Source organism: Stegodyphus dumicola, chromosome X1, assembly GCF_044657685.1.
Source record: "Stegodyphus dumicola isolate Sdum_Otavi_A_Nest chromosome X1, ASM4465768v1".
In the NCBI taxonomy this organism is placed as follows: domain Eukaryota; kingdom Metazoa; phylum Arthropoda; class Arachnida; order Araneae; family Eresidae; genus Stegodyphus; species Stegodyphus dumicola.
The window spans coordinates 246029490-246053868 of NC_140780.1; the positions used below are offsets into that span (position 1 = coordinate 246029490).

The window sequence follows — 24379 nt, forward strand, 5'->3', positions numbered from 1 at the left end:
TTTAACTTGATTATAATAAATTGCATGATGAACGTGTGACAACTTACATTTTATTTCTTTTCTAAGCATTTGACAAGACATTGTTGCCAATGCATGTCAGTTCCCTTAGGGCAGTGTCTTCAATAAACCATGCTTTACATTGACAGAGGAAGAAAAATTACCAATCATTAAGTTAAGAAATAATAAAAATTAATCTTGATAAATTAACAATAATATTTTCCAGAAACACAGGCATATATTTTCTACTTAGACATACAATCTTATTCTATTGCCATTTGAGTTCCTTGAAACATTTGCTTTGGTTGGGTAACATATTGGTTAGAATCACAGCCAGAATCGATTATGTTCAGCATGTCATTGAGAGGAGTCACCTTGTTAAGTGTACACAGAATAATCATATTTGCTCTTTCACAGCTATAACTGTTTATTCACAGCTATAACTTCACATTGAGTTCACATATCACTCACACAGCGTTTCTCCGCCATTCTCTTCATCCCATCTCTGCCTCTCTCCGCTCGGGGGTGCTGCTGCTATTAGATCATATGCAAACATGCCTCCGACATTGAAATATTTATAAAATTTTCAATCACTAAACTATATGAGACATTTCGCAGTACTTTACAAATTATAACACTAACACTTCAGTAACATAACTATGTACATACCTGCCAACTTTTACGAATTTTTTGTAATTTTTACGAAAATGCGTTGTCTTTACGATTTTACGATCGTAATCCATTTTTTACGATTTTTTTCCTTTTTCAAGTGTTTTTAGTGATTTTTGTCGAAATTTTAGAATTTTTCGCCAATTCAGCGAGTTTTGCCAATTGCATCGTGTTTTACCGCCAACTACCGACTATTTCGAATCCAATAACCTGCGGTTTCTCTCCCAACTTGCCGCTTAACCAGCCAATCCAATGCACTGAACTTGTTTCTCCCACTCTTTTCTTTGTGGGCGCCAGATTATTTTTTTCGCGCTCGCTTCAGCAGGAAGGGAATTACTCAGCGAACATGGATTGTAGCATTCTTTTTTTTTTTTTTTTGTTTTGTTTGCACGTGCTACGGATTTTCTTAATACGTCATTGTTACGAAATGTCACTCATTTCAAATGAGTTCAAAAAAACCGTATTCTCAATATTTTCGGCCTGCCTACAAAGCCGAATTTCCAACAATTAAAGAATACTTCAAAGGAAATAACTGCATTTTGCAACGTGTGCGTGTGTGACTTCATAATAAGTCACGGTGGAAGAAGCGACATTGTGAAGCATGTTAAGTCTAAAAAGCATGAAATTAATGCTTCGGCTTCGAGAACGTCAAAGAAAGTGGATGATTTTTTTTTCAAATTCGGCTACGAATTCGGATGCCGATGTCATTTTGGCAGAGTGTTTGTTTACTGCATTCCTCATCGAACACAACATGCCGCTAAGCGCTGCCGATCACGCCGGTCAAAACTATGTTTCATTCTTCAATTTCACCAAAAACTCTAGAAAACATTTTAATCGCTAAATGTTATGAGGAAACTAATTGTTATGACAGGAAATTTTCCAAAGAATTTTTGGCTAAACCAAAAAAATGCACTCTAAATTCATTGCAATAATTTTTTTGTGTAACATTAAGTTCTTGTTTTATGTTTCCTAATAAATTTTTTAGTTACTACTTAATTGAGATTTACTAATGTGAGTACAATTTTCTTTTTTCTATTTGTATAAATTGTTATTTTTTTAATATCAAAGCATGATATTAATTCTTCGTGTTCTTCTGAATTTTGGAGAAATCTTCTGAATTTGGGGGAGAAATCTTCTGAATTTTTATCTTTAGAGGTTGGCAGGTATGTATGTAACATAGTACTTTAGCCATAATACAATACATAATACAAGAAATAATTCTCATTAAAATTTAAACATACACAATATAAAACAATATCTCTTATACACTTAAGATATAACAATTTTCATTCAAGCATAGGTAAGACACAGATTTTGGAAATAGTACATCTTTTGAATACACCTACTTTAGTTTTAATTTTAACAACCCGAATTTTTTTATCATCACCATAATACACATCAATTATTCGACCTACAAACTATTTGTGAGTAGGTACATTATCCTCTACCAATAACACTAAGTCTCCTATGTGAATATTATCTTTTTCAAATCTCCATTTATTTCGTTGTTGCAGTTCATTCAAGTAATTATGGTGCCATTTTTTTCCAAATCAACTGCATGATTCTTGTTATTCTCTGCCATTTCTGAAGTCGATTTTCATTTAAATTGGTTAAATCAGGCTCAATAACTGAATTTATTGACTTATTTATCAAAAAATGCGCAGGAGTTAAAACTCCAAAATCATCTTCGTTAGCTGTTAACGGACACAGAGGTCTTGAATTTAAAATTCCCTCAATCTGTACGATTACGGTTACTCAATCTGTACGATTACGGATTCATATGAGGTTACTCCTCATATGTTAAATTTGTGCTGCCTACAACTCTTTTAAAATGGTACTTAAATGACTTAATTGCAGCTTCCCAAAGGCCTCTGAAATTGGGTGCCCTGGGTGGTATGAATTTCCATTCAATATTCTCGGCCGATAAATAATTAGCTAAAGTTTCATTTGGGATTTTAATTAGGTTATAAAGTCTTTTTATTTCTTTGCTGGCACCAGTGAAATTTGTGGCATTGTCCAAATATAATTTTGTGCATTTACCCCTACGAGATATAAATCTCTTTAACGCACCTATGAATGCTTCGGAAGTTAGATCTGTCACCATTTCGATATGCACTGCCTTTGACACAAAACATACAAATATGCAAACATAAATTTTATGTAAAATTCCTTTTCTTTGGTTACGATATCTTATAAAAAATGGACCTCAGAAGTCCACTCCACTACAATTAAAAGGCTAATCTGGTACAACTCTGTTGCTCCGAAACAACGTTCAGAAGCATCTGCAAAACCATGGATCTCAACTGTTTAACTCTAAAAGAAAAGCAATTCTTTATTGGATTCCATGATACGCCTAAGGTTTTCGTTTCAGTTGGATCAGAGAAACTGTATTCTTCCCGGTTTAGAGAAAGTTCTGAATGATTCGCGCACCATTTATGCAACTGCATGCCTGCTCTTTGCAAAATCGATATAAGCTGCTGTTGTAACTCCTTAGCTTCTTTTAACATCGGAGCTCTGCATAACACATCATCCATATAGAAATTTTCACGTAACATAGGTGCTGCCAATGGAAAATTACTCCCCTCATCTAATGAAAGCTGTTTTAGTGTCCTGATTGCTAAGAAGGGAGCACTGACCATACCATACGTAACGGTTAGCAATTCATACGTCTTTGGTGGCTCATTAGCAGTATCACTCCATAGGATTCTTTGAAGGCTGTGTTGACTTTCATCTATCAAAATCATTCTATACTTTTTTTTCACATCGGCCATTAAGGCATATATGGGAATTCGAAATCCAATCATTATTGAAAATAAATCTTTTTGTATAACTCCACCGTTCTACTGGAGAGAGTTGAGTGAAATAAAGTTAGTTGTTAAACTTGAACAGTTAAACACAACTCTTAATTTAGTACTAGCTTTTTCTGGTTTATATATTCCATGATGTGTTGCATAATATGCCACTTCAGGCTCTTTCTCTTCTTTAACTTCCTTCAAATGTCCTAGTTGAATATACTCATGAATGAATTCACGATATAGAGAGAGATAATTTGGATCTCTCGACAAGCGAGTCCACAGCAATCTGTAATTTTTTTTTACTACAAGCAAATTTATCTCTTTCTCAAAACTCCTATTTTTATTTGCGATTGTTGTCATAACGTGACCTTTCACTACCATTGACAAATCATTTAAACACAAGATTAATGTATTTATTTTTTCGCTTTTTAATCCTAAATGCTTCATACATTTTTCACTTAATAAACATGTCTGAGAGCCTGAGTCCACCTCTTCTCACTGCGAACAGTTATTTTTAATTAATGCTTGAACTGTACTCAGTAGAACATTCTTTGTATTAGCTTTCGCAAAATTAGAGGCGACGACAGATTTATTCACATTTGACTCATGCGTGTGGGGAAAAACTGCACCTTCACCAATTTGATTTCCCGTCTGCAGTTCATGGATATTCGATGATGTCTTGCAATCTGGCTTGTTTTTATTTTATCTTGAAAAATGAATTAATTTATTATGTGGTTTGCCACAGAAGCAATATCTCGCTGAGCAATTTCTTGCAATGCATTCAGGGGACAAACATTTGAAACATGCCTTATTCGTTTTAACAACTTCTACTCTTTCAGGAACCGAAAGTTTTTTAAATTGAGGACAAAAGTTTAAAGCGTGGACTTCATTATTTTTACACAAATTACGTTTAACACCTTTTTCTTTCGATAAAATCACATTCGAGACCTTTTTTTGAAAACGCGAATTCTGAAACTTTTGCTGTTTGTGACCTTCATGCCGTTTAATTTTGTTTCCGTTAGAAGATTTTGTAAATACATTATATTCACTTTTACCTTTACCCTTTGAAGTTAAATAAATGTCGTACTCTCGTCCTAGCTGTTGTGGGTTAAAGTATGATTCTCCTTGTTTAATTGCAATATGTGTCATCAATTCGCGATCCAGTAAACCGAATATTTTATCTGATACAATTAATTCACATAATGATTTAAAGTCACTCACTTATGCAGCTGACAATAATACTCAAATGTAGCACTTAATCTTGAAGCAAATTGTACATAACTCTCTGAATGTAATTTTTGCACTCTTTGAAAACTGTTTAAACACTCTTGTGGCATTGGTTCAAATTCTTTCAACACTATTGTCATAAGCTTATCATAACTGCGCAAGTCTTCCTCAGTCAAATAAACCATTAAATTATTCACTCTCTCACCCAGAATATTTAAAAGAATTTCCGATTTTAGCTCATCGAGCACACTTTTGGTTTTAAACGCTTTCTCAAGAGACTGGAAAAAAAGATTAAATGACTCTACTCTCGTAGGCACTGGGATACACAGCATTTTAATACTTTTATTTAAATTTTCTAAACTGCCCTTTGACGGTTCTGCTGTCAAGCACGACATGTTCTGAGACAACTCCTTTTGCATATTCGCGATTTCAAGTTCTTTCTCCAATTGCGCTAGTTTGATTTTCTCTAACTCTAGCTTTGTTTCGTTTTCAAGTTTTTGTAACGCAATTTTTGACTCGGTTTCGGCTTTATGTTTTTTCACTTCCTCAAGCGCATAATCAACTAAGCTTTTAACTAACTCAAGATCGATTTTGAAAAACTTACTATTCTCTATCAAATTTTTTAAACCAACAATTTTCGCGTCTTCCACAACGGTTAGAACTAACTCTGCTGCGACCAGCTTTAACTCGTCTTTTCTTAATTGAGCAATCAAAGACATCCTTTAACTATAAGTAAAGCTAAATAAGGTAATTGCTCTTATCTCAAAATCACTGGGATCACTCACTTGCTATACGGACTCGAAGAAAATCACCATCACTCATACGCACTTCGTAATCCAACAATTTTTCACATCATCCACAGGCCTCTGGCGTCTTTATGACGGACCATGTTAAGTATACTCTTACACAAAATAATCACATTTGTTCTTTCACAGCTAATGAAGTCTAACGTTAGGAATGGAGACAAATAAATAAGCAGAGATTCATCTAAATTAAACATATATTGAAACACAAAATGGCACAAATACAGTAAATTCTACATGGTAAAGTAAAAACAGTGACAACAACTAAAGAAAAACATTGCCAAGAGAAAAATATAAAAAACATGTTGCCACACATGTTGTAAAATACAAATGGGAAATATAATCACAAATAAAAGTTATTTGCAACACTCCCCCTTGATTAAATTTCCCTCAGTCCTACACAGAACCTTTGATTGAACAAGGCTTTCTTTTGCACACTCTTTGTGAACATGTCTGCTGCATTTGAACTAGAAGGCACATACGTAAAGTTTAACAACTTCTCTTCAACCTTTTCTCTCAAGAAAAAATGCTTGAGTTCAATATGTTTGTTACGCTCTGAAGTGACATGGTTTTTGGCTAAAGAAATGGTGCCTTGATTATCAACAAATATGCTTTGTGGAAAGTTTAAAAAATGTTCTCCCACAATTTCTTTAAAAAAATTTTGGAACCACAGTACTTCCTTGGCTGCGTGGCACATTGAGAGGTACTCAGCTTCAACTGTTGACAATGCAGTCGTCTGTTGTTTCTTACTGCTCCATGAGACAGCTCCACCTGCTAGTAGCAACACATAGCCACTAAATGTCTGATCACCAGCCCAATCAGAATCACAAAACACTTCCAAATTCTTTCCTGTCTTTTGGAAAGTCAGCTTTAATTTCTTGGTCTGTTTTAGGTAACGAAGGATATGTTGTACACCAGCCCAATGTTCCTTGCTTGGGCAATTATTGAATTGGCTCATGTAAGTAGTAGCAAAAGCTAAATCTGGCCTTGTTCCTCCTGCTAGGTACAAGAGCCCTCCAACAGCCAGCCTATATTTTAATGCTCCTTCAGCATTCAACATGTTATCCTTAGTGGCTGTTGTATATTTCATACCTGGATCTAATGGTGTTGATGCTCCTTTAGCATCTTGCATATTGGTTGTTTCCAAGAGTTCACTAGCATAGACACTTTGGTCAAGAGTCACACAGCTATCTTCCCTTCTGCTTATCCTAATTTAAAGAAGGTGATGTATTTCTCCTAAGTCCTTGATTTTAAATGTAGCTGCATTCTCCCAAGTCCTTGATTTTAAATGTAGCTGCAATATTATCCTTAAATTCCTGAATGATGAATTCTTTGCTGGACATTACAAGAAGATCATCCACATACACACCTACAATTAACTCCTTTTCTTTATTGAAGTAAACACAAGGATCTGCTCTGGATCTTGTTAGGCTCGTTGATTTCAGAAATTTATCGAGGCACATATTCCATTCTCTCCCAGACTGATGAAGTCCATAAAGGCTTCTCTTTAGCAAGCAAACTTCTCTGTGTGTTTTCTGAACTAGTTAATGCCTCTTCTAAAGTTTCAGGATCATTCTGGAAAGCTTTCTTGGGTGTTTCTTCATATTTCTGTTTCTCGGATTGTCAGCTGCACTGCATTCCACTTGTACTTCCATTTATTTCTGGAGGATTTTCTTAATAAATCTCTGAATTTTCCATGATATAATCCTTTGTCCACTTAGGCGCTGAAATTTGTCTTCTGGGTCGAGTCTCCTTTTCTGGTATATCCTCCACCTCCTTCTTTTCCTGTTGAGGGCCTTCGTCTATTACTTTATTTTCAACTTCATCATCTTGATATGAATTTCTTCCAGAAACTTGTGGGTGCAATGTTATAATGTTTTCAGTCATGGAAGGTTTCTCTTCAAATATGACATCTTGGGAACAGATTACTGTACTGGTTTCTTTGATGTAAATGCGGTACTTTTCATCTCGATCATACCCAAGGAGATAGCGTTTAGTTGCCCTTTTGTCCATCTTTCTCCTCTTCTGAACTGGGATATGAGTATAGCAAGTTGATCCAGTGATGCGCATGTGTTTTATTCTGTGTTTCTTTCCCATCCATAATTCATAAGGGCTTGAATTAGGAACTGAAGACTTGCCTGTCCTATTCAATATATAAATTGAAGTACTGACGAACTCTGCCCATAGGAAAGCTGGAAAGTCCACTTCCTCATTCGAGTATTTGAGAGTTCTGGCCATTTCTAGGACTGTTCTGATCTCTCGTTCAGTACTGCCATTTTGTTCTGGTGTATATGGAGCTGTGAGCCTCTGGGAGATTCCATGCTTGTTCAAGATCTTGCAAACGGCTTGGTTGTCAAATTCTCCACCATTGTCACTGAGTATTTCTTTAACCGTATGCCCTAAGTTCTTAGCGTGAGCTATGAAATTTTCAAGCACATCTTTTACTTCTGATTTGTGCTTTAAGAAAAAACAGTATCAAAATTTGGTGTAGGCATCTTTGAAGATTGCAAAGTAACGGTATTTCCTAAATGACTGATCAAGTGGCCCACAAATATCTGTCGAGAACAATTCTCCAGCTTTTGTAACCGCTTTTCTGGTTCCAAACTTTAAACGGTGGGATTTTCCGTATACACAAGCTTCACATAATTTCATATCAGACTTAATCTTAATATTCAACTCTTTCTCTACAATGGCTTTTACATGCTTTTTATCTTGGTGACCCCATCGTTCATGATAAAGTTGGAGAGTTGATTCATTATTCTCAGTCATGTTGATGTCAATGTGATTTTCAGGAACTAAGGTCTTCATCACGGCTTTGAAGAGACCCCCACCAGCATTTCTTGTTCCATGCAGAACTATTTCACCATCTATTTTTAAATAGCAGTCCTTAAATGTTGATTCAAACACACTGTTTTGATTTCTATCTTGAGATGCTAACACAGAAAATAGATTTTTACTTATTTCTGGAACATACCAGACATCTTCAAGATTTTTAATTTGATTCATCCCATTTACAATGGTCATTATCTTGATGGTGCCTTTTCCAATTGCTGGTAATGACTTTCCATTTGCCACAGTGATGCTATGAGGAAGCTTAAATCTTTTGAAGTCTATAAAGTAGTGCCTGTTATTTACGACATGCTTCGAGGCCCATTTTTAATAAACCAATCATCAGAATTCGTTTCTGCAGAAAATATTGTATCATCTACAGCTAGAAGTGTCATATTTGCAGCAACACTGTTTTTACTTCCCTTGTTTGGCCCTATAAGTGGACTGGGTTTCGGCGGTTTTCCATCAGCTATCCATTTCTTGCATGTTCTGACCCAATGTCCTCTCTGGTGGCAATAATTACACTTGCCATTGTTTTTCTTGTTAATAGATTATTTCTGCTTAAATTCCGGATTTGCTATCATTGCTTCCTGATCTAAAGTTTCTAAAAAATTTGGATCTTTCCTTAATTCTCTTTCATGGGTGCACAATTGTGTGGTTAATTCATCTAAAGTTCTCTTTTCATCACTAAGAAGTAACCAACTCGATTTGAAAGTACGATAACTGGGAGAAAGAGTATCCAATATTTTACAAATCAACAGCATGTCTGGCAGTCTGTTTTCTTCCTTATTTTCAAGCCCACTGTTCAGTTCATTCCATAGATTTTTCAATTTTGACAAATGAGGTGCCATATCATCATTTGACCAACTGAATTTGAAGAACTGTAAACATATGTTATAAAGCTGGTTATCGGACGAATCTTCGAATACTTTGTGAAGTTCCAGCCAAATGTCTCTTGCACTGTTAAATCTCATTACCTTTTGTAAAGTGTCTTCAGTCATGGAGTTCGTAAGAACCATCATAGCGCAATTATTTGCTTTGTTAAAAACCTTCATATCATCTCTAAATCTCTTTCGAATCTCTTCGGCGGCCGCATGATCAGGCTCCTCTGGCTTCTTCAGTTTTCCTTCCACGACTTCTAAAGCGTTTTCGTGATAATTTAATATGAACTTAATTCCATATTTCCAAATAGGCCAATCACTTTTTCCGCATAACGGCTGAACCAATATCTTTGCAGCTTCCATTTTTGCAAACTAATTTGCCGACTCACGTAAGGCTTAAGAACTGCCGTGTTAGGCTTACGAACTGCCGGTAATGTTTATCTCCACTTCGCTCATAAATTTCCCCGCATAGTTATATCATGCTGGTACCCATAACCTGATGAAGTCTAACATTAGGAATGGAGACAAATAAATAAGCAGAGATTCATCTAAATTAACATATATTGAAACACAAAATGGCCCAAATACACTAAATTCTACATGGTAAAGTAAAAACAGTGACAACTAAAAAAAAAAGTTGCCAAGAGAAAAATATAAAAAACGTGTTGCCACACATGTTGTAAAATACAAATGGGAAATATAATCACAAATAAAAGTTATTTGCAACAATAACTGTTTATTCATAACTTCAAATTGAGTTCACATATCACTCACACAGCGGTTCTCCGCCATTCTCTTCATCTCATCTCTCTGCTGCTCTCCGCTTGGGGGTGCTGCTGCTATTAGATCATGCGCAAACATACCTTTTTTTCAAACTGCTGTTGTTAAATAAAAGAGTGATCTAAGAAAATGATGAACACAAACTTAAAGGTGCGAAAATGGTGTTGAAAATTTATGATGGTTGCGGTATTGACATATAAAAAATAAAACACAAGTGAAATACATAAACATAACAAATGATGCCGAAAGTATGCAATAAAAAAGTAAATACTTGTGTTAACTAACAAACTGGTTCCAATACGAAATGGCGAAAAATAGCCATGTATTTCTTTTTTACGGTCTGGATTCAAAGTTCAGGAAAAAAGTGTTATTCTGCCTTATAGTGAATATAGCTGGACAGAAAGTTCTAGAGAATTTGAACAAGTAGAGACTTACTCAGAGGCTGTTTGTTGAACTAAACAAATGCAGGCATGTTGCAATAACAAGAATAGATCAGAATGTGGAGCAGGAAGGATTCCACAACAGCAACAAAGGGAAAGTAGCCCTGCAACAGTGACATTTCTGCTTGATGTCATCACCTGTGTTGTGATGTGCAAAACTCTGCCCCCTGATCTTTGTAGAAGTATATTACCTGCTGTTTGTAGAAGTATGTTACCTGCTGTTAGTCTGCTAGCATCCATGGCTCAGAACTGTCATTTTCCACTTTTTCATGTGAATGTTTGTAAAAGTAAGCTTTTACAGTGCAACTTGCACTACAACTTCGATGTAAGAATCTTTATCATTTAGCAAGAAAGCATAAAGGACTGGCTGAACAGATTTTGTGATGCATTTGTCGAGCAAGCTACAAGGGTCCCCACACCCATTTTTTCATGCGTCTGTTCTTTGTTCTTCTTTTCAAATGTCACACTCAGTGGTGTGCATGTATGTAAAGTTCATAATTTTCAAGAAAAAAGTGTTTCTGCAACTATAAGATGAGAAATTTTATGAGCAGTGAGTGAGCAACTGAAAAGCTGAATTGGTAGGAGAAGAAAATGTGCTCAACTGCATCTTCAAATAGCAGCATCTATCATGCACCATGTGGAAACGTCCCAAATTGCTTTTGCCAAGTAATTTCTTCATTATGGCAAAAATAGGATCAGCTTTTTGAAGACATCCATCATGTTCCCTTGATCATCAGATTTTTTATTTAATGGTTGCGGATGATTTAAAATTTTGAGTGTGCACGAGCAATGCCAGAATGCTTTAGATAAGATACAGGAATTAATCTTTGAAAAGCCCACAATAAAAAATATAAAAATAATAAAACTTTAGATTTAGTCACTGATGCATCAAGATCAGCCATTTGTGGCATATTGATGCAGAAAGATAATGATAAGTTTTTTCCAGTGCAGTTTTATTTGAAAATTTTAACACCTGCAGAAGCTGGATACCCATCAATTAGGAGAGAACTTTATTCAATTTTTAGATCTGTGAAACAATTTCACGAGCATCTGTATGGAAAAAAATTTGTAACATAAACTGATGCCAAACCTCTAACTTTCCATACCAATCTTCATAAGCAGCCTGATATTGTAGCACGCTGGTTATTTATTATATCTGAAGGAATACGATTATACAATGGGGCGCTGGTTTCAAAAAATCCGGCAGATTAACTATCAAGAGTTGCAGAAATAGTGGTAAACAACATGGATATTTTTGTACCAATGACAATCTCTCTATGCAAAATATAATTAGAAAACAGCAAGAGGATCCATATATAAAAACAATTATAAAAAAAATTGCAGAATAACCAGAAAGATTTGATAGAACAGTATTTTATCGATAGTTACACAGATTTGTTAATGATAAAAACAAAAAAGTGTACAAAATAAGGTTTTAATACCTAAGATGCTAATTAAAGATGTACTCTAAACTGTTCCTATGCCTCACTTCGGTGTTAAAAAAACTTGAGTTTGTGAAAACAAAATATTACTGGAGAGGTATGTACAGTGATACAAAAAGTTTTGTTGAAAATTGCTTAGAGTGCTTACAAAATAAATCAAAACCTCAAAATACTATTCTGTGTTTGATTCATAAAAGAGATCATGCACCTGGGGATATGATAGTTCTAGGTATAGTTGGTAAACTGCCAAGATCCATAGATAATAAGTTTTATGTACTCACTATCATTGATCACTATCATTGATCACCATTCCATTAAATAACTGCACTTCTTTTTCCATTGTAAAATCTCTTAATGACTATTTCATGAGATTTGGCACCCCCAAAATTTTGCTATCAGAGAGCAGTTCATATTTTTGCTCTAAAGAATTTAATCAGTTTTTAAAATTACTAAATATAGAGCACAGAAAGAGTTTGATATATTACCCACAAGCAAATGGTGTGATTGAAAGAGTACATATAGTGATGAAAGAATCTATTGCAGCAATTTAAAAAAAAAAGTATTTGAGTGGCTGAAAAGGGTGATAATGTTTAAACTGTATTATAATAAAGCAAAACATTTCATAATTGAATTTTCGCCAGCAGAGCTCTTTTTTTTTTTTTTTTTTTGTAGAACATTAAATACTCCTATAAATAACAACGATTCTCCTAAACTAGCAGAAGATTTCTATCATTATTCAAAAGACTAAATTACCAAGTAACAATAAGGAACAAGTAAAATTGAATGAAGACGTGTATTTTAATCATAGAAAGAAATATTTGAAAGGAAGAAAATTCTGGAATTAAAGTTAGGGGATAAAATTTTTATGCAAAAGTTTAATGACAATAGGGTGTTAAACCAAAATACAAAGGATCATATTAGATTATAAAGAAGCTATGGAATGCTAATTACTGAATACAATTAGATAACAAAACACCGTAAGCAAGTTGCTTCTACAAAAATTATCACGAATTGGTTCTGCAGAGGATGAGGATTAGAAGAATCTCTCTAAAAAAAAAAAAAAAATTTTTTTTCAAGAAATTCATTTGGGTTTGATTTAAAATAAATAAATAAAATTGATTATATTTTCATGATGCTTACAAATTAGATAATTCAATAAGGATTATGGATGGTAAGTGCTTGGTTTAAGTGTAATAAAGTGCTAATTACACAGTTTTGGTAGAGTTAGGTGGTCCATATATGAAAAGAATTGAGTATTGCTACATATAATCTAATTAATTGTGGTATGTAAGAGATTTATATACAGAAATACCAAAAAAAGTTTTAAATCTCCTTATGAAAATATAATGAGCCTAATTTAAGGCAAATAACTTAGATGGTAGGTAAACCCTACTTGGCCTAATAAAAATATGAGGAAAATTTGAATGTAAAATTTGTGGTCAAAGGTAAAAACAAGTGTTAATGAAAAATGGAGTGTTTTTAATGCATAAAAGTGAAAAATGTATTATCCATTTCTACGTTGCTTATTGCACATAAAAATGTTATATGGCTCCAAGTAACTATTTAATTACCATATCATTTGTATGACATAAATTGTATGTATCGGCTAAAAAAGTTTTTTTTATTCTGAATCACGTGTGTAGTAGTTGTACTTTTGTGTAGTGCCATATAATGGATATGTCAGATTAGTATAAAAATTAATGCTGTAGTGTAATGTTGCTGTTCCAATTCGAGTATATGGACTTACTTATTATTGTTAAAAGTGTCATCACAAAGCAGGACTATTTCCAGGTGAAAGCAAAGAATGTCAACATTGCAGATGGTTTCATTGCATCATGGTCCCAACTTGGGCTGTGTTTTTCTTTCTTCTCTGGCCGGGAGGAATGTGAAAGCAAGCTTTTACAGTGAAACTTAAACTACAACTTTAATGTAAGAATCTTAATTGTTTAGTGAGAAAGCGTTACAGACTAGCCAAACAGGTTTTTGTTACGCATTTGCCCAGCAAGCACTACAAGGGTGGAATGGGGCCTTGTGCCTTGTCCCCCCCACCCATTTTCCCCTGCATCCCTTCTTTATTCTTCTTTTAGAATGCGGCACTCGGTGGTGTTTTTGTGCATGTATGTAAAGTTCATAATTTTGAAGAAAAAAGTGTTCCTGCAAGGATAAGATGAGTAATTTTACGAGTGGTGAGCGAGCAACTGAAAAGCTGAACTGGTAGGAGAAGAAAATGTGCTGAATTGCATCTTCGAACAGCAGCATCTATCATGTGCCATGTGGAAATATCGTAAATTGCTCTTGCCAAGTAATTGCTTCATTATGACAAAAATAGAATTGGCTTTTTGAAGAAGATTGTTCCCTTGATCATCAGATTTTTTGTCTACATATTTAATTGTTGTGGATGATTTAAGATTTTGAGTGTGCACGTGTAGATTTTTGAATCGGTAAGAGACCGCGCAGGACTGATACCTTTGTCCTTCTTGTGTCCACAGTAAATATGAATTTGTGTGTGTTGATCAAAATTTATTTACCTATTAATCTAGAAAGTGTGCATTAATAATGATAGAATCTGGAAATAAATATTTAGTCAAAGGAAAAAAGTGTTAGATATGTATTCATACAGAGGAAGAAGGTGCTATACACGTAAGTGGCATTATTTATCACCATTGAATGTTGAAACAGATAATTCTGATAATTTCACCATTGTGTTATTGTGGATTTAAATTTTGCCAAATTATTGGCCAATTTCACAATGCATTTAAAAGTTTAAGTTGAATTTGAATTCTATTGCATATTGGGCACATTTAATGAATATAATTACTTCCAGTGATGATAAAATTAAACTGTTGCCATTACATTAAAATACGTTAAATTTAACTTTTGCCATAATTTGTGGCTCATCACCGCAACAATGTTCTAAGTTACATAATAAATATTTAAATGCTTTCAAACAATCGCTAAATATTTACCATCACCTTATTTTCATACGTCCTCCATAATTTTTATTTCTATAATTCACCCATCTTGATATGATTTTCTTGTATGCTTCCATTGTTTCACTTTTGTACACTTTTGTATTTATAGGTCTCTCTTTCTTTAATCCATAATGTGTTTCAGTTTTCAGATATCTCTATTAAGCACTTTCTTGAAGTAGAATTAGAGGACTAAATGTCTTGAAGTTTAGTGCGCATTGATTTCACAAAACACTGAAGAAATTTCAACAATAATGTATGTGTGCAATTTTCAACTGCAATGTATGTGTACACCAGATAACTTTCAAGATGGTCAGAGGTAGTGTTCAGTGTGTTTTCCATTGTGTTCGACCAAAACCTAGCGTTGTAAATTGATGTCCCCTAATGCAGATACGTTTTGATTTAGCGTACATATTGGATGATTCTACTTTCAAATCAGTCAGCTTTTTCATGATACACCATAATATTCAAATAACTCCAAAGACAGAAAACAAAATGATTGGTTTCTAGTATATGACTAGTGTCTAGCAATGCTCATATTTTTTAGAAAGATTCATTAATCACTCATTGCTCTGTTAATATTGCCACAGTAAATATGAATTTAAGAAGGATCCAGTCAAGGAGAGGCCTCTATTTTCATAAAAATTTTGCTACGCAGTCTGTTTCTTAAGTAGCTATGAAAATTCTGCAAATCTTTTGTGCCATTCTCCATTTTTTATACAAGTCACAAATCCTGCCAGAAAATTTTCTTGGGAAAAAGTCTATTCACTGAGAAATTTCACCATAAAACAATCCATATTTTTTGAGAGTGTGAAGGAAATTGGTGAAACAAATGATGTCTTACCCATTACCCTGTATTGGCTAAATTTGGGTAATAATCATTTGAATTTTGTATTTGAGTTAATTGTATGTGAATTGAAAGTATAATCTTCAAATTTTTTGCTGTTATTTTGTGTTTTTCTTTTTATTTAATATCTAGAAAATTTGAACGAAAATATGAGTTAGTGTAATAGAGAACAGTTACAAAAATTAGAAGTGTTTGCCACAAATTTAGTGTCCCTTTCTGTTTTTCTTAGAACTGTATCATGTAATAATGTTATTAAATAAATACCTTTTATTTGTGTGAAACTAAGACGGCTCTATTTTAATTCAAAACTAGGTAGTTACATGAAACTTTTCGGAAAAGCTCAGGTTGATGTCAATCTTGCTCTTGGACAGTTAATTAAGGTATGTATTTTACTTATTTGATTATTTGGTACTATTCGGTTTCGAGGGCCATAAAAAATCGCCAAGCTATTGTTGATGCCAATGCTGCCAAAAATAATTGCATTAACCCTAATAATTGCGGCAAGAAAGGAAGTATAATAGTAAATAACTATATAAGATTGATGTTTTAATTTAGATGAAAGGTTAATTTCATATAATAGTTTTCTATTATTATAATTTATATGAAAAAGACTAAACATGACTGAATGGAAGCATAAGAGTAAATAACTATTTCACATCATTATTATAATTTATATAAAAATTGCTAAACGTAACTGAATGGATGCCTGCGTCGCTATTTCGTTACTGACTCATCGGTAAAGCATAATTTCATCTCGTTGGTTGTTCAAACATAATTTTCTATAATGAATGATGTCTTTTCTTTGAAAATATTCTCGGTAAAGTGCAGAATCGCTCACGTATTTGTTTGCCGCTTTTTACAAGGGTAAAAACAATTGGATTTTTGTCAATTTTCTTTTACTTTTTAAGTGAAAATAGGTCGATGTGTACATAGATAAAGGAAAGGGTGTGCGCAGTGCATTTTTGTGCAATTCTACAATTTTTTTTAAGTGAAAATCAGTTGATATGCACATGGATACCAAGTATGTGCAATTCTTAAAAACGCATCAAGCAGTGAGTGATTCTGCATTTTACCCAAAATTCTATTGCCGAGTTTTTGTTATGGGCAATTCCCAAATTGTTAAATCCATAGGATATAAAAAAAAAAGGATTTAAAATGAAAAAAGGATTTGAAAATTAAACTAGCATTTCAATGGCGTCTTAAGAAATGTAGAACTATATAAATTTATGCAATCTGAAATCAGCATGTACGCTAGATTTGGCACTTTTGCATGTACATTTTCGCTGCAATTTTTTACGGCCCTCGAAATCGAATACTACCGATTATTTATCTGAGTATTAAAGAAATTTTACTTGCCTATTTTTAATATTTATTCCTTTCTTTATATATAAAATGTTATGTGTTGTAAAACTAATTACAAAATCTTTTTTTTTTTTTTTTTCTTTTTTGAGGTAGTAATTTTACATTAGGTTGATGACAGCACATAATATATCAAAGTCTATAACTCTATGATTATTTCTCTGATGGTCTTCATAAGTTTGTGTAAAGTAAAATAAAAATTTTGTACATAATAGTTTTACATTTAAGCCTAGATATGTAATTGCTCATACCTGTGTTTGCAATAAATATGCGTTTTATTTTTCATTGATTTCCAAATAATGGAATCAGCATTCATTATTCATCTTCAATCTAAATATGGTTATCAATTAATGTGATTGTGATTAAACTCTGGAGTTCTCAGATTAGAAAATACAATTCTATTGTGAGCCGAAAGGAAAGCCAAATGAATGTTTGGGTTGTGATTTATCTCACTTGTCTGACATTAACAGAAGGTACAATTTCACTCAAAAGTTGCAAAGTAATAGGGCTAGGCTGGTGAGCTGAAGCTAAATTTAAGCCGTGCCTAGCTTTTAAACCTTATTCCTTCTCTTTTTATTCTTTTTATGTTTGCAAACATTTATAGCAGTGTTAAAGTAAAATCTGTGTTATGGTTTTTACATTGTTTATATATAGCTGCTTTTGAAATTATAGTTATGCTAAAAATTTTGTTGCTAAAAGCATTCGTTGATATACTTTTATAAATGCAGTTAAGTTCTACTGCAGTACTCTTTAAACAATGGGCTGTTATTGTTAAATTCTATGCAGTATAAAATTTATCTGGAAATAGGGGCACATTGCTCACTTCTGGTATTAATGGTACAGATTTTTATTTCTCACAATTTATCATTCTACAGCATGTATTATTGCTTTAATTCAAATGAATGATCCATTATTCAGATGCCTTAGTTTATGCTAAAGATATCTCTGCTATTTGTGTTAAATATACCAGTTTATGCTTCTGGTCATTTTCAAGATTTAGTGTTCCATCTTATTGTTATAATATGGTAGTACCAAAATATTAATGGATGTTACTTGATTGTCTGTCACTTGAAATATTTTCTTCTTCAGAATGCATTATTTGAAGAAGCTGAACCAGAATTCCAGCAATTTGCTTACTTTAAAACAAGAATATGTATGCGAAATGCGCTTCAGGTGAGATTTTTATTTACATGTTTTTTCCAACTATTTGTATAAGGAATTTATAAGCAAGGTGTGTTGTGGGATTTTAAATTATTTCTAAGAGCACTAAATTATTCTGTGGTTTTTGTTCTTAATTATTGTATTTGACGGCATATAAGACACACTGGCATATAAGGCACACCCTTATTTAGACGGCCACACACAAGGAAAAAAAAGTTTCAATAGCGTGGTTACTTTTAGTTCACACATTTCATAAAAGCCAGATAAACAATTATCGAATGCAATTACCTTCACGTATAAGACGCAGGTAACTTTTTTGAGACCAAATTTAGGAAAAAAAGTGCGTCTTATATGCCATCAAATACGGTAATTAAATATAAGGTATGATTATATTCTTATGTGGCAACTATTTCAGACCAGTTTTTGGCTTAAAAACTGGTCAAGTAGTATCTTATTATGTTATGCCATTTACACAAATGAATTTCTTGCATATTTTTTTAGTCTGTTTAAATGTAATTTTATTTTATCTTATTGTGATTTTGTTGCTTACTATTTATGATTTGTGTGCTATTGTAATTTTGCAAATGCATTTGTTTATTTTAGATATAAAGTGTTTAATTCATGTATGGTCAATGAACTCAGTCTTAACTTTATGCACCAAACTGATCTTAGTTTTAATCTTTCAGAAATTCATAAAAAATATAAAAAGTAAATTTCGTTTCATTTTTTTAAATATCTGTATTAGTATCTTTGTCTTGAGATTGTTTTCCTAGTATCTTTGTCTTGAGATTGTTTTCCTAGTATCTTTGTCTTGAGATTGTTTTCCTAGTATCTTTGTCTTGAGATTGTTTTCCACCTTCCTTCTCAGATATGACCATGTTCATTTTTTGCCCCTTAGAATAATAACTAAATAATGTTTTATATTTAGTCTTCAGTTGGAGCACTAAATGAAGGTACTTCATGTGTAGCAGGGTTACATCTGACATACTAGCATAATACATACATCAAAGGATTTTTTTTCATTCTGTTTCATAACATCACCATGACAAAATTACGTAAAATAAAAATTTCATATTACTATTTGCTATATAGAGCAGCCATAGTGCATCTATTTTGATGATTGAATAAACTTTTATAATATAAAAACTTAGTTTACCATCTTGCAGATATACAAGATGTATGAATGATAAGTAAAAGCTTTCAAAATATGTCTTAATTTGCTGTTTACTTTACTAGTGAGGATGCTGATCAACAGTTAGTCATTTGCCGTTAGTAGGCTTAGTAAGACTATGTTATTTCTCTAACATTTTTAATGAGAACACTTTTCCATTAATTTTTATCACAATTAAAAGTATTAAGAGTATTGCTTGAAATTTAAAAGTATCAAGAATATTTAAAGTATTAAGTACATTTTGGTTTTTTTTTTTTTTTTTTTAGAAAAATCTCCCCGTGGGTTGTTTATACTGGCTTGGTATTTTTTAATGACAGTGGCACTCTGGGGGAACAAATACATATTATGAGCCTGGCAGTTCCCAGAACCCCCAAAGAAGATCATCCTATATGGTTGATCCTTGGGGTCCATTACCAAGACCCCAAGCTGGTGGTCTTGGTAGTGGGCAGGGCTTGCCACTTGACCTGTATTCTGTATAATTTGATGGTAGCAGCAGCGGTGCGACGCCACCGTATGTTGTGTCAGTCCTTCAGTCTGGGGTGGCCTGTGTAGTACTGGTATTTGATGATTAGTGAAATTCTCCAGTCTAAACATCCTGCACCTCAGAGTGGTCTCAGTTCATCGGGAGTGGTGATCCCAGTCGACCTGTTCAGCCATGAGTAATGAGAGATCTTTTTGATCTACTGTCCGTAAGTATGAGACAGAGCGGCAGTGAACTTTCTAAGCTCTTGATGGAGGCTATTTTTCTACGTGACATACCCAATATGGAGGTTTTAAGTTGAAGTCGTGCTTGGTTGTGCATCTACCTTAGATCATGGTACCAGCTATTAAAAAACTAGTTACCATACAAATCATATTAGCTAAGGTTGTATCAGCTGTATGGAAAGACAAACCAAATAGTTTTCACATATTCCTATCACTGCCATAAGTGTGTTATCAAGTAATCAAAGAGAAAAAAAAAATTCTGTATTTATGACTTCACCATTAATGCCTCTCTACCTATTTTGACAGTTTTGGAAAAGCATATCATGTGATAATTTAACATTTTTGTATTTGTTTTTTAAAAATATTTTTCTTTCACATTTATGTGCCTTTAGTGAAAATTACAGCATGCACTTCACTGCAAGATATTAATTTTTTTTTTTTTTTTTTTTTTTGAAAAGCAATAATTTCAGATGGATTTGGAACTGTACAATATACTGCCTGCATTTTCTAAACATCTAGGATAAATATGACAAACTAGATGTAGTTTTGCAACTGTAAAGTAATTATAATTAGGTAAAGAATTTTTGTACACCTGAAAATGTGATCAGTTATTGGGGGGAGGAGATTACACTGGAGTCAAGTGACACATTCTAATGAAAAAACAGGATTTCAAAGTTCATTATGCTATAATAAAAGAAATTGAATTTACCTTAACGTTTTGTTGTTCTGAATTAACAGGTTCTCTATTTGTTATCAAAATTGTTTAATAAATGGGAAATGACCTTCATACTTGCACAGATATGAGTGGAACATATTTTAATTCCAAAGCCAGCATTTGGACAATTGACAAACTTTGCAGCATCAGAATTTTCTGATTGACTGATTTCTAGCTTTCATTTAGTAAATGTATTTAAACTTCCTTTCAATATCTGCATAATATTTTACTGATCTTCTTTAAAGACATTTGTTTTTATGTATTTTTATATGTCTGTTGGAATGTCCTTATAGTTGTTCATGATAAGAAAATCATATTCTTGATATATTTCTTCATGATAAGAAAAGGGTTTTCTAATGAATCAAGAAGAAGCATAAATGTTTTAATCTTTGCAAAATTTCTTTCCATAAAACTACTGTATTAAGTTCAAGTTCCCTATCATGTTAGAGTAGATAATTTAGTATCGTGTAATTTCTTTGCACTTAAAATAACATGACCAAGTACTTTTGTGAAGACTTTTCTGTGTTCAGCAGTAAAGTTATTCACAACAGAGTACAGTCAAAAGTCGTTAATCCGGACTTATCGGGACTTCGGCGATTCCGGATTATCGATTTTTCCGGATTATAGATCATCATTTTAAATCTGATAAGATGGCATGCAGAAATTATAAAATTAAAAATATGAAACCATAATTTACGAAATAAAAAACATTTATAATCTAAAGGGTATCAAAATTTACAAAAAAAAAAAAGCTTAATATTTATTTGTTTACTTTATTAAACATTTCTTTCAATGTAAGTTGTTCAAGTTGCTTCGTTTTTTATGTGATAATACATTCTCTTGAATTCTATAAACAGACATAATTTCTTGTTCAGTTACAAACTTCCGCTGTTCAAGTCCTGTAATTGCTGTGTCGAGAATACCGACTAATTTGTCAATGGAAATTTTTCGTTTTCAATAACCTCTGTCACTTTCTTCGCTATCGGAAGCGAATTATAATGACGAGGAATTTGATTTAAATCATATCAAAGACGGAGCACATCGAGATGAAATACTACATTTAGTAAGGACTTATAAGCCAAGAAGATAAGGATAGTGCTGACAGATCAACTTCCAATTCATTGTGCGCCGCGGCATTAAAGATAAACAAAGTTTAGATAAACAAACGTTAAAGTTTAGATAAACAAAGGATATGCCTTTATCTATTTTTTGTAGCAATTCCACTTTTTGTTTAATGGACTTCGAAACATACTTTCGCTTTGTAGATCCTTTACATATTAGTAAATATATATCAGAAATTCTATTTGACATAATCGAAAGTTCAAGCTTACTTTTATAAAATTGCTCTAACAATCTGCAAAAAATAATAAGCCGAATCCAATTCAAAGATTAAGGAACAACACAATCTGCAACATTAACTGAATTAGATAATTTTAGCTTAGCTTATACCGTCCGTTATACATTAAATGCGCATTCGTAAACGTATTTTGAGCACATGCACACGCATATTCGCAGCCGTAAAGGTCTTACGACATATGCGCAGAAAGTTTGTAGCTTTAAGGTCCGGATTATAGATCATTCCGGATTATGGGTGTCCAAATTAACGACTTTTGACTGTACTTACCACAGTAGTAGTTCCACATACTGTTTTGAAGGTGTAGATAAAATTTTTTATGGTTAGACTTGAAAACTTTTTCAAGTGACCTACAACTGCTGATGAAGCATGTATGATGCTTTATCTTTAATACTGTTGTTGCCTTTATATAATTGTTGTCTTCAAATCATAATTTTCTAGAAGTACCCATGAAATGTTGCATTATTTTTTTTATTTTTCCCAATTCATATATTTTAAACATCATAATCTTCAAACCGTATCGAATTAGACACTGAACTAGAATACTCAGGACATATCTTCGGCAATCACCAGTTATTTCATCGGAATGAAGGTACGGAGTGCAGTCCAATAGTTTATCTGATTTTATCAAGAGTTAAATTATATGTTGGTTTCACATAGTTCTTCTGCAAAGTACTTTTAGAAGGTACTATTTTTTTGTATACTTTTCCCTGAAACTAGTTCTTGTTTAAATTATACTAGCTTTCAAAATTACAAATATTAAATCTTGATTAAATTCATTTAAAGAAGTTGTATTTAGTTGTAGAACATCAAAAATCCTTGCTTGTCTCCAGTTAGAGACATTTATCTGCTTTACGTACTTATCCCTTTCTGTATGTTGGAGAATGACAAATTTGCGATGCTGTTATTTGATGTTCTTTGTAACAGACATTACTTTTCAGTACACTTTCATCAGTTTCTGTAAAATCACTTGTAAAATTTGTTCCTAAAGCAAGTAATTTATTTCCTGGAAACTTCTGACATTTTAAAATATTTATACATTGATTTATAAACGAACAGGTAAGGCCTTCCAACCTAGAACTCTGAATTTTCTTGAAAAACATATATGTATATAAATCAGATCATCTCTAAATATACAACAGTGAATGATTTGGCTGCTAATATTTTGTAAGTTGGCAGTTATAAATTGTAAAAATAGCAAACTTTGGTAATACAAACCGAGAAACGACTTTCCAGATTTTCGAAATTTGGGAAGTCACAAAGCTCATTGATTCATTCATTGAAAATATAAAATTATAAGAGATAAAAAGCAATTGATACATATTATAGCTCTCAGTCTGTCATAACTTAAAATGACAGAATGATGAAAACTGATAGAAATTGAATCTTTGAAAACTTAGGTCAGAATGCAAGAAATTCTGTTATTCAAGTATTGTACTGTAGAAAGATATCTCATATTGTAATTTTAGTGCAATAATACACACATTATGTGATAATAATAATCAAAATTTATGAACGTGCACTACATTTAATAAGTACATGGCTCCCCATCCATGTCAGGGAGGAGTCATGAGTTCGCAGAGCTTCCCTAGGAATTATATATAAAACATGTCAGCTATGTCACCACCCGGGGGGGCCCCAATCTCAGGTTGTGGATCAGAATTATCTCTCATACACACCATGAAGAGTATGGAGCTTTGATGAAAGACTTATTGCTCCTCCCACTAGGAGGCTTTAACATCATACCCCCATAAAACCCTCTTGTCTACCAGGGCTGTAGTCCTTACACCATTACTATATGGAGTGCTAGGTGTGTGTGTGTGTGTATTTAATTATGGTAAAGCACACTTAGGGCTATCTGCCTAAGGGGAGGGATGCCTTTGTGGAGGACTTTCTAAGGGAAACTGGCTCGTATACACGTTACACATGGGGAAAACCACGAAAACACCCATGCAACCAGCCCGTTTGCGGGATTCGAACCTCGGACCGAACTACCAGTGTTCAGCAACTTTACCGCTTGGCCGCTGGTGGGCCTATGGAGTGCTAGGAATCCATGCTTGTGTATTTTATACTTCCACCATCAAGGCTGTTAGAGTACCATTCTCTACCAGGGGAAATGTGATAATTAAGTATGCTGGCTTCTAATTGAATACATAGCACAGATGAGGTGTAGTAAAAATTATCAAAGCAGTAATCTATTGTGCAACAGCCATGAACTGAATGAAATGAAATAAT

At 33.2% G+C, this 24379-nt stretch overlaps 1 protein-coding gene across 5 annotated transcripts in view; it reads left to right on the forward strand.

Annotated features, from left to right (window-relative positions):
- The window catches only part of tweek (transmembrane protein KIAA1109 homolog tweek), a 421377-nt gene that overhangs the window by 252795 nt on the left and 144203 nt on the right, over positions 1-24379 (forward strand). For all 5 annotated transcript variants that reach the window (XM_085807394.1, XM_085807390.1, XM_085807392.1 and 2 more), the window contains 2 exons: positions 15992-16059; positions 18128-18211. In XM_085807394.1, the coding sequence (XP_085663520.1) occupies positions 15992-16059; positions 18128-18211 (152 nt within the window). The remainder of the gene's footprint in view (positions 1-15991; positions 16060-18127; positions 18212-24379) is intronic.